Here is a 10,963-nt window from a genome sequence, read left to right on the forward strand (position 1 = left end):
GGTCCTGCTGTGATTTGGCCACTCTGTCTGCTTTCCCAGGGAGTCCGAAGCTTCGCTGGGTAGGAGGAGGATGCGCTCTCCCCCACCGGACACCACTTAAAGAATTAAGGGGAGGATGGAGACCCGTCCCCCTTTTCCACCCGCCCCCCTCATCTCCCCCCAATCCTCACCTCCCCCTTGAAAAATAGTCTTATTTTCTTCGCTGGTGGCGTTTGCGCTTTACTGGGAGGCCTCTTCTTCTCCCTGCTGGATTCGAACCCGAAACTCGGGGTACCCGGCTTCCCATCAGATTCAGGAACTAAGATTTGAGGCGAGTTAGGGTCGGGGGTGGAGGAGGAAGAGAAAGGGAAAAAGGGAGAGAGAGACACAGAGAGAGACAGGAAGAGAGAAACAGAGAGAGAGAGAGAAAGGGAGAGAGAGAGAGAGAAAGAGAAAGGGAGAGAGTAAGAGAGAGAAAGGAGAGAGACAGAGAAAGGGAAAGGGAGAGACAGAGAGACAGAGAAAGGGGGAGAGAGAGAGACAGAAAGATAGAGAGAGAAGAGATCGAGGGGCTTTTAAACAATTCACACCCCACAAGCAGCGTGGGTTAGTAGTACAAACACATGCCAGTTTCTTGTTACATGTAGCTTGTCCCCGGCAGAATATAGTGACAAAAAAGATAAAGTTGGTGAATGATAAAGACCGTATTCTCCACGCTTTGGGTGTAAGGCCAGATGATCTAGAAAATGAGATGAAATAGATTCAGCCCCTGAGCCTGTTGTGAAGAGCAGCTGATTTGTCTATTTCTGTCCAGATGGCTTCTGAACACAGATTTGCATTCATTTTCGCTTAATATCGTCCAAAATAGTAGGGCAGCTGCATTTGTTGTCAAAAAGGTTTAAAACTCCTTTTCTTTCTGGGGCAGGGTCGTTACCTTATGTGATGGGCTGACAGAACTTTTTTTTTTCCTCCCCTCCACCGATACCCCCCTCCCCCCTCTCCCCCCTTAGTCAACAGTATCAGATTGAAAAGGATTTGTTTTAAAACCTTCTAATTTGGTAATCAGATTTAAATCGCCTTGGCGCGTGTAATCTGAATTAAAGATAACTGTAAATGATTTTGAGCATTATGCTTTCGTTAGGCCAGGAGGGGAACGACTCCGGGATTGGACGGTAGATTTCCGAAATGATGAAACAATGAAAGCATTGTTGGGTGTTTTAAACGTAACCTTTCGGGAGAGAGCGGTTTGCAAAGCAACGGCACCCACGCTCTTAATCCACGCCAAACCCTGCCTCCGCTGCAAAGGCAAACTCTCCTGATGGAGACAAAACCAATTCCAGTTTTCACCCTTTTGCGGTACCGTCGTCCAAGCTGAAGTTGGGGCATCTCCCTTCCACGCCTTAGAAAATTAAAAAAAAAAAAACAAAACAAAAAACAAACACAAAGCAACCAAAAAACAAAAAACGGAATGGCTTTAGGGAATCCTGTCTCCTGGAATTGAACAACTCGGGACTGATTAGCAATTCCGGAATTTTCTTTTCATTTATCGTGAATAGTTTCCATACACTTTGATTTAAGGTTATTAACATTCTATAGACAGTGGCATCTTTAATATGTGGCGATCGCTTCTAAAGACTAATCTCATTACCCTCAAATAGTCATAAAATATGATTTTATTATACTTACGTATTTAATTAGACGGCCAGCAATGTAATGGATTTCGAGATCGGGCTATAGCAACAGCTTTGATAATTCACTTATCTTTGGCAATAGTCATTAACCCCCAACACCAGCAAAATAGATTGCTTTCTAACACATCTTTTTTTTTTTTCTCACCCCTTAGAGGAGCGATTGGGTGGGGGGGGAAGAGACGAAGGGGGGAAAACCCTGATAACGCAAATCGGACTTCGATTTTCACCGATTAATTAAAATATGAACGATACCTACCCTGCCAATTCACACACACACGCTCACGCACACAGACAGACACAAAGAGTGCTAAAAAGAGACAAGGCGGGAGGATTCATCCTTCGACACCGTTGTTGTCCTCGAGCTTTTTGCATCCTCCTCCCCTCCTGCATCTCACACCCCAAGACCTAAGCGAGGCCTGGCGACTCTGCGCAAGAAAGTCTCTCTTGTCTCCCCGGGACCCTCTCCCCCCCCCCCCCCCCCCGGGGTCAAAATAAACGTCCTTTAAATGGGCTATTTTGGCCTGGTTGGGGAAGCCGTCATTCCAGACTGCGTGGTGGAACCCCATCCCCAAATGGGGCGTTTGCAAGGATTTAGGAATTCTGATGCCCCTGACTTTCGCCTCCCTGCCTCTCTGGCTGTCTCTCCCTCCAGGCCTCTCTAAACCGACGGTTCTGCGCCCCCATCTTTCCTTAGGGCTCCCCCCCCCCGAATCAGTTGACCCAAGGGGGTGGCCATCTCCCTCCTAACCTGCCTCCGGAAAGCAGCTAGGATAAAGGGGATGACGGCCTGTAGGCAGGGCATCTGTTTCGACTTTGGGAGACCGCAGATCTCTTTAAGATTTTCCAGCCAAACGTAAACACCGGAGCGTAACTTCCTACCCTGTAAAGGAGCTAATAAACCCAGAGTAGATTTTTTAAATGCCCGTTTGGGCACGAGGCGCATTACGTCTGCTCTTAACCTGGCATGGAACATGTGTGTAAGAGTGGCTGGGCCTGGGGTCTAGGGTGGGAGAAGTGGGTTTTTTTTTGGGGGGGGGGGATAATCGGAGGTTTCTTCCTCCCTTTTCCCCCGTCTGGTGTCCAAGGAGTCAGTGACCACCGCCCCCCCGCCCAAGCCCCCCGACTTCGAACACCATGCGTTTGGTTCGGAGGACCGGTTCGTTTGGAACAAAAACTTGGACTCTAATGATATCCGGAACTGCCCGAAGAAGCCCCTAGCCCGGGGCTAGAGGTAGGGACCCCCCAAAAAACACCCCAACAAATCCAACCCATTCTCCCCCCCCCCCCATTTTTACTTCTCAAATAACCTTCCGGCTCACATTTCCACGTTCCTGTCCAGACCTCGGCCACGCATGACGTATTTACATGTATTATTATTATTATTATTATTATTATTTTCTCCATTTAAATCTCTCCCCTCCCCAACCCCGGCCTCCAAACCTTTCCTATCTTCCTGTGTTTTGGGGGTGACCGGGGGAGCTAGTGACCCCCTCCCCTGCATTTTGATTTTTTATTTTTGCATCGGCTGCATTTGTTTCTTTCCGAGATTTATTGGGGCAAATAATAACTTCATTGGCTGTCGATGGGTTAAAGAAAAAAAAACCAAGGGAGAAGCCGCGCGCGTTATAAGGGTTGGAAAAAGTGTTCCTGGAGGCCGGTCGGTCCTTTTGCAGCAGTTGGAGGGGACTGGGCTGGAGCTGGGGCTGGGCTAGGGGGCTGGGGACCGGATCGGCTTTTTGCCGATGGTGGGGAGGGGGTTGGAAATTGTTGGGGCTCCACCCATATATGGCGCTGGCCCCGCCCCTCCGACGTCAGAATCTGACAGCGCTTTTCCCGGGGGTGTAGAGTTTTCGCTCCAGGGATAGGTTCTCATTCCTAGGGGAGGGAGGGCTGAGTTTCGTGCACTGCCATCCATGCTGCAAGACGCTAAAGGCCTCTCCATCAACCTCTCCTGTGTCCACGAACACTCCATGGTAATCATTTTTTCGTTTATTTGTCTTTTGGAGCAGGAGAGTCTTGCCAGAAGTGGTCGATTCAGCAGTGTCCTGAAGCTTTTTTGAGGCTGTTTCGTCTACAAACAACAACAACAAAAATATTTCTTCTTTTTTTTTTCTCTCCCCAAAAAGCCAAAAAAAAAAAAAGCCAAGAACCCAGCGCAGATTTTTCGGCTCTGCTTCTACTTTTTTATTATTATTTTCTTTTTTTCCCCCCCAATTTTTTTTTTTTTTTTACTCCAACCGCCACGACGTCCAAGTAGCCGCAGAGAGAAGCGCCCAGCAAATTGTTTCTACCGTGCCAACCCCGAACGGATTGAAGAAGACAGAAAGACTTGAACTGGGCTTTTCTCCTGGTGATCACGGGAAGAAAAGTCCTCTCTCGCAATCCAGTCGCCAAGGAGAGAGGGAGAGAGAGGGGGAGAGAGAGAAAGAGAGAGGAGGAAAAAAAAAATAAAATAAAATAAACCCATCACCCGCCCCTCCATCTGACATTTCCTTAATTTTAACCCCTTTTTGGTTAGGAGCTGGTTTTGCCCAAATTTGTTTTAATGTTTGGGATTCAGGAAAACATACCCAGAGGTGGCACGACCATGAAGGAAGAACCTTTGGGAAGTGGGATGAATTCGGTCCGGTCTTGGATGCACACTGCCGGAGTGGTGGACGCTAACACCGCCGCCCAAAGGTATGTCCCTCAACTCAGCTGGCCCTTTCGCATCTGTTCCCCAAACCTCCACCTTCCAAACCTCTCCATCCTCTCCCAACCCCCGCATCCCCTCCATCCATCAATTACCCTCTTCTCTGCACCCCAGCTTCGCCTTCCTCCATCCCCCCTTTCCCCATTACATCATTTCAGGGCCACTGCGACCATTCCAGAAAGCTGGATTCTCCCTTCTCCTCTCCCCACCCTCTCTCTCTCTCTCTTCTTTTCCCACCTCCCACTTCCAACTCTCCCCCACCCCCTCCACGCGCCCCCCCATCCCGGCAGAGCCCCCCGTCTTTTTTTTCCCCTTTTCCATTTTTTTCCTTTTAATTTTAAGAGGCGCCCACCCCCTGATTCTCACCCACACCTCGTCTCCTTCTCTCCCGCAGCGGTGTCGGGCTGGCCCGGGCGCACTTCGAAAAACAGCCACCTTCCAATCTCAGAAAATCCAATTTTTTCCACTTCGTCTTAGCTCTGTACGACAGGCAGGGGCAGCCAGTGGAGATTGAGAGGACAGCTTTTGTGGACTTTGTGGAGAAAGAGAAAGTAAGTTCCCCCCCCCCTCCCCTTTTCTACTTCTTCTTCTTCCTAAATTAAGTATGACTAAATTGATCAGAGATAATTTTCACTTTGAGTTAAATACTTCCAAGCCCTAACGGGACTCCAGAGGCAAAGCCGACCACGTGTACTTTCTTGCCAGCGATTTCAGCGTCGCCTGGTCGCTAAGAATAGGGGCTGGATGTAGAGAAACTTATCCGCCCGTCCTGACTTATTTTCTAACCGAGGAACCCAGCTAAACGTTCAATTTTTACGGCAGGAAAATGACATCATCAGGGTTACCCAGAGTGGAGGAGCTAGAATTTTTTTTTTTTTTTGCGATTTGTAACACTGAAGGGCTTCAGTCGAGCTGGCAAAAAATATATGTATATATATATATATATATTCAGCAGCGGAAGAACGACACTTATCCTAATAAATACAATTCTTTATCATTATTTGTAGGAGCCAAACAATGAGAAAACTAACAATGGGATTCATTATAAACTTCAGTTATTGTACAGTAACGGTAAGTTGCTTTTGCCTGTTTTATCAGTTAGTACAGGACCCCCTCCCCCCCCCCACAAAAAAATGCTTCGTCTGTCTCAGGTTTTTAAGGATATAAAGATTTTGAGCTTAAAATGACATGGCTGTAAACACGAATCTTCTTTTGGCATAGAAGGAAAACAAAACATAAACGATCAATATGTCTATGGTACTTCACATGATTAACCGGCTGGGCTTGAAGTAGAAAGTAAAAAGAGCGATCAATAGGGGTTCTACAGAACATCTCTTTTAAGTGACTTTTTTCAATTTTGTAAATTAATGTTAATTATTGGGATGGGGATCGTTTCATAAACCTGGCATCACTTTCTTTCTAGACATAAGCAAAAAAAAAATCATTGAAATTCATTAATGACCATTGAAAGGGATGAGAATTCTGGTAGCTTTAATATTTCTCAATGATTTTTCCATGTTTATACCAAAAAATAATTAATGACCCAGACCAGAAGAGCAAAATAATGGGGCACTCCTAAATTATTGCAGCGAGACTTGTTACCTGGATTGGTTCAAATGTGAACCTTCACTAGTTTTAACTCGGCTTTGCAAGAAATGAATTCCTATAGAATTTCTTGCCTTCTGAAGGATTGTCCTAAGTTTTAATGCACTATACGCAGCACTTAATTGATTGACTTCATACATCCATTAGGTTATTCCCGAGACTCACTACTGTAATTCCGATCAAAATTTATCTTTCTTTTTTTTTTTTTTTTTGCAGGAGTTAGAACAGAACAGGACTTGTATGTTCGTCTAATAGATTCAATGACCAAACAGGTGAGAAAGTTTTAAGTTTTTCCATCTGCTTAAACTGCCGGACTTGTCTTTGACTCGTTTTTCAGAGGCAATAATACCGAAATGTCCTAGTGTATTTATTTTTCATTGAGCTTTCTTGACATACGAATTAGAATTCTCTATTTCTTAAGCTCTATGTAGGAAACGGTGACATAGTTTTTTTTTATTGTCATGAATGTAGAGGATATATATTATTAAATGCATCATGATTTGAGACCGATTTTATCCTCCTTCATTTGGGGCATTAATATCTGATGCGGGGGCGGGGGTGGGGGGGTGGGGGTGGGGAAGCCGAGATCTACTTCCAGACTTTTTTTTTTTAAAAAAAAAGCAACAAAAAAACCTACCCCCCTTCCTCTTCCATTACATTCCCAGTCTTCCTCCCCACCCCCAAAAAATCCTCCCCCCAAGCTCCCCCAATAACAAAGACAACTCTCTTCCCAGCCTTTTCCACTGGGCTTGGTGAGTTCTCTATTTTTTTTTTCCTTCCAAATGCGATGATCTAGTAAGGCGAGACGTTTATTTGGATTTAAAAGTTAAATGTGTCGAGGTGAAAAGTCATCTTATTCCCATCTAGTCCTGACTCACCTCTAAACCACCCCCGTCCCCCATCTCCATAATTCAAAATCCAGGATCTGGAAGTCACCCGGACCGTCCGTTTCTCTGAGATCAGCTTCTGTTCCTTCTTCAAACCCTCTGTCGTACCTTGTAAATAACATAATTACAGGCAGTTCCTTATTAGATTATTTAACCTGTCTTGGGCAACTTTCCCGATGATAACTGCACATTATCAGTATAGCGTCAGAGTAATTAAGGGGCAGAAAAACTCATTTGTTTTCTGACCTCGCTCGGGTTTCTTTCTTTCATTTCTTTCTGTATTCCCCCCCCCCCTTTTTTTTTTGGAGAGGTTTCCCATTTGGGGGAATTTTCAGAGTTTCTGGGAGACCGAGGCCACAAGTGTAAATTAAAACCATCCAGGAACCTTGTGAGCTTTTAAAACGCCGTTTCTAGCTGGGATTCGCTCCTAGAAGAGCCAGGAAAAGTGTTCCTTTAGCCTTCTCTTTCCCTTCCTCCACTCCTTTCCTGGAAGAGTAACAAGTTAAAGCCGCTGCCTATTCTTTCAGGCTTCGACTTTTCGACCTTTCTCCCCCTACCTTTAAAAAAGGGAAAAAAAGTTGGGTTTTTTTCCTTACCTTTCTCAAACACAGGGTTAAAATCTCAAGGACCGTAAGAGTGTGTTTGTCTCAAAGAACAAAAACAGATCTGACAGGCGGACTACCGTGGCTTTGACAAAGACGAAGGCATAGTAGCCTTCCATAATTATCTCAGTAGTTAGCTGGGAAAGGTCCTCTTTAACTCTGGAGCGCTCTCGAGTTGACAATGTGTTTTGATTTCCTTTGTATATAACCGCTAAATGTTTTCGGAAATCGCTGTCGTCTAATTAAGAGGCTTCTAGAGGCAGCGATAAGTTTCACTGTTGCAGTATTAAGGGACAAGAGGCTTCAGTGGAACTACATTTTTATTGTTCATTTAGCCCCCTACCTCTGCAGGAGAAACAGGGCTGGAAATAAAGGCATTTAATCTCCCCTTCACTGACGGGGGGAAAAAAAAAATCGCCCAGGAACTGATCAAAGAGTCAATGGCCCTGAACCGACAGTTTATGGATTTCTGTTTGTGCTACAAAATAAAAAATAAATCAAATATAAATACGTGGGTTCATCAGAGGGAAAGTAACAACCGCCAGAAATGATATCTCTCGCTGCAACCACCGCCCTTAGCAGATTTGGCCCGGCTGCGGCATCTGGATGTATTCTCTAGCATTTCTGTGTTGCCTAAATTGTATCTGTTTAGGGAGCTGACATTAACGCGGGCTCCTCCTGCTCTTTAGTGGCTAGGGCTAAGCGAACTTCCATTTATTATTATTATTATTATTATTATTTTTTACGATGGTCTCTCCGCGCCCCCAAAAGGGAGTAAAAGTGTTAGAAATAACCGAGGAGGTGAGCAGCGAATGGGTGATTATTTCTAGGAGATTATGGGGGGGGGCGGTCAGAAAGCAGAGGGCGGGACCCTTTTCCTCTGGTAATATTTTGCGGTGAATTTTGCAGTTTCCTGCCTCTCCTCTCTCTCCCTTCCCCGCCTTGGGTCCCCTGGATTTCCAGCTTCTCGCCCCCCTCAACCCCCTCCCCATTTCCCTCCCTGGTGGTTTAAAGAAAGGCCGTGGGGTTGAGGTTGGAGGAGAAGCCTACAGTTTAGGCTGGGGGAGAAGCTTAGGCCGTGCAGCCTGATTAAGGGTTGGATTTGGGGGTGTGTGTTTGAGTGTGAGCGTGTTTGTGTGTTTGTATTTGGGTGTGTGTGTGTGGTGGGGGGGGGCACTCGGTGACACCAGGAGGGGCTGGGACTTTCCAGAGGGAGTTGGCAGGAGGGCTCCTTGGGGGTGGTGGGGGGGGAGAGGCAGGGTCTCCAGAGAAAAAGGGGGTTCAGGGGGTGCGGGGGGGAGGAGGAGGAGGGACTCTGGGGTCCTCCAGGCGTCTGTGGGAGGGGGATCCAGGCTGGGCGTCTCCCCCAGCCCGGGCTGGAGGCTGGGCGAGGGGCCGAGAGCGCACCCTCAGCTTCTCACCATCTGTTAAAGCCTATGTTCAAAAGCCACTCAAGCGCGCTCCCAAACACGCGGCCTTTTTACCCAAGAAAAATCATTGTTAGCAGTTTCAAAACAAACACCAGATTGCCCATTAGCACTTCCTTTCCAAATATCATCGGATAATAACCATATTGCCGCGCTCGCTTCCCGGAGCCCCTCCAAGAGCCGAGGCACTTCTGGGTTTGTTTGGGTGGGTGAGTGGGTGGGGGGCGTTTCTTCTCTCGGAAAAGCGTCCCCAGTTCCACCGTGCGCCTTTGCGAGGGGATGAGAAAGGGTGCCCGGCGAGGGCAGGGGTGGCTAGGAGCGCGCAGGGTGGGCCAGTGTGGCCAGGAGCGCCCAGGGTGGGCAAACGTGGCCAGAGCGCGCGGGGAAGACGGCGGTGGCTAGGAGCGCACAGGATGGGCATGGGTGGCTAGGAGCGCACAGGATGGGCATGGGTGGCTAGGAGCGCGCAGAGTGGGCGAGCGTGGCTAGAGCGCGCAGCCTGGGCTGGGGTGGCTAGGGAGAGCCCAGGGTGGGCGAGCGTGGCCACAACGCGCAGGGAAGACGGAGCTGGTGGCTAGGAGCGCACAGAGTGGGCAAGGGTGGCTAGGAGCGCGCAGCTTGGGCAAGCGGTGGGCACGGGCCGATGGGGCGCTCGGAAGAGCTCGTGGGACTGGGCAGAGCGCCTTGGCGAAGCGCTGCGGCCAAAGTGGGGGCGCGGCTTGGCCGGAGGCGGGAGAGGAGCCCTCCCCTCCACACCCAGGCGGGGAGGATGGAGAGGAGGACCCCCAAAGTTGGAGAAGCCCTCCGTCTCCCCCAACACCGCCCTCTGAACCCCCAAATCCAACGGGGCGCGCGCTCGGGGTATGGCCACCACCTGGCTTTTCGGGGGGCTCCGGCTCCCTTCAAACCCCAGGGGTGCAGACGGGCAAAGCCCTAATGTTTCTAAACTGGAATACCATGTCACCGCAAAATTGTTTTTCTATCTTCAGGAGCCTTTCCGACTTCTTCCTTTCATTTTTTTTTTCAATTTCCCGGTTTTTTGTTTTTGGGTTTTTTCGGTCGTCGCCCTCCGAGCTGGAAAGAAATGCAAATTGGAACTCAGTGTAGACAATGACCAGGGAAAATCCCGCGGATCCGGGGGGCCTGTCTAGTTCCCCCCGTTCCAGGGGCTTCCTTCAGCTTGCAAACTGCGAGACCTCCCCGGCAAATGGGCCTGCGCGACAGACCCTGAGAGTTGGAGACCGGAGAGGAATTTAAGGCTTTAATGAGCTGATTTGCCAACACAGATCTTACTTTTCCACCCCCTTCTTCGCTGTGTGGGAAAGGGTTTGCCGGCGGCTGGTCCCGCTCAGATTTCCAGTTGACATTCCAGCCAGAGAGACCAAGGAAATGCCGCCGAGGACCAAATCTCAGTCCTTAATCACACCGAGGAAATTTCAGGACGTGTCATTTGCCCGGGGGGCGAAGGCTGGGGAGGGGGTCGGGTGGGGGAGAAGAGAAGTGGGCAGCACGGGAGGAAAGAAGACCGAGGAGATCTCCTTTCCAGATTCTGCTCCCAGGAAGGCCGGGGAAACCTCTGGCCGGTTCTCCCTTCAGGAGGAAGAGAGAGGGCTGGGAAGAGAGAGGGAAAGAAGGAGAAAGGGAGGGGGGAGGAAAAAAGGAAGAGAAAACATGAGGGAGAGAGGGAGAAGGAAGGGAGGAGAAATAGGAGGGGGAAAGATGGAGAGAGATGAAGTTGTTGTGGGCATAAACTGTCATTTGACAGGTAACTAAAGTGGGAGAGATAATTAAAACCTGCATTTGTTCCTTACCGTGTCCCCGCTCTCCGAGGGCCGAATCCACCTATTTCCCTCCAGCCTTTACCTGTTGAAAGGGTGGGCGGCGAAGCCCGACCCGTTGGACGGCCCCCACCCAAAAGTTTTTATTTTAGCTCCCCTTCTGTCTGCCCCTTTCCCTCTTTCTTTCTTTCTTTCTTTTGAACTGTCCTGGAAGCCTCAGTCTGACCTGTCCCCCTCCCTCTCCCTTCCTCCCTCTGCCCCCGTCTAGGCGATCGTTTACGAAGGGCAGGACAAAAACCCAG

General features: G+C 48.7%; 1 protein-coding gene across 4 annotated transcripts in view; it reads left to right on the forward strand.

The window, feature by feature from the left end:
* Positions 1-3,553: 3,553 nt before the first annotated feature.
* The window catches only part of EBF3 (EBF transcription factor 3), a 201,842-nt gene continuing 194,432 nt past the window's right edge, over positions 3,554-10,963 (forward strand). For all 4 annotated transcript variants that reach the window (XM_039911636.1, XM_039911638.1, XM_039911637.1 and 1 more), the window contains exons 1-5: positions 3,554-4,349; positions 4,757-4,913; positions 5,370-5,433; positions 6,184-6,239; positions 10,930-10,963. The exon at positions 10,930-10,963 is cut by the window's right edge and continues 40 nt beyond it. In XM_039911636.1, the coding sequence (XP_039767570.1) occupies positions 4,216-4,349; positions 4,757-4,913; positions 5,370-5,433; positions 6,184-6,239; positions 10,930-10,963 (445 nt within the window). In that variant the 5' untranslated portion in view covers positions 3,554-4,215. The remainder of the gene's footprint in view (positions 4,350-4,756; positions 4,914-5,369; positions 5,434-6,183; positions 6,240-10,929) is intronic.

Source organism: Ornithorhynchus anatinus, chromosome 3 (assembly GCF_004115215.2).
Source record: "Ornithorhynchus anatinus isolate Pmale09 chromosome 3, mOrnAna1.pri.v4, whole genome shotgun sequence".
NCBI classification, from domain to species: Eukaryota; Metazoa; Chordata; class Mammalia; order Monotremata; family Ornithorhynchidae; genus Ornithorhynchus; species Ornithorhynchus anatinus.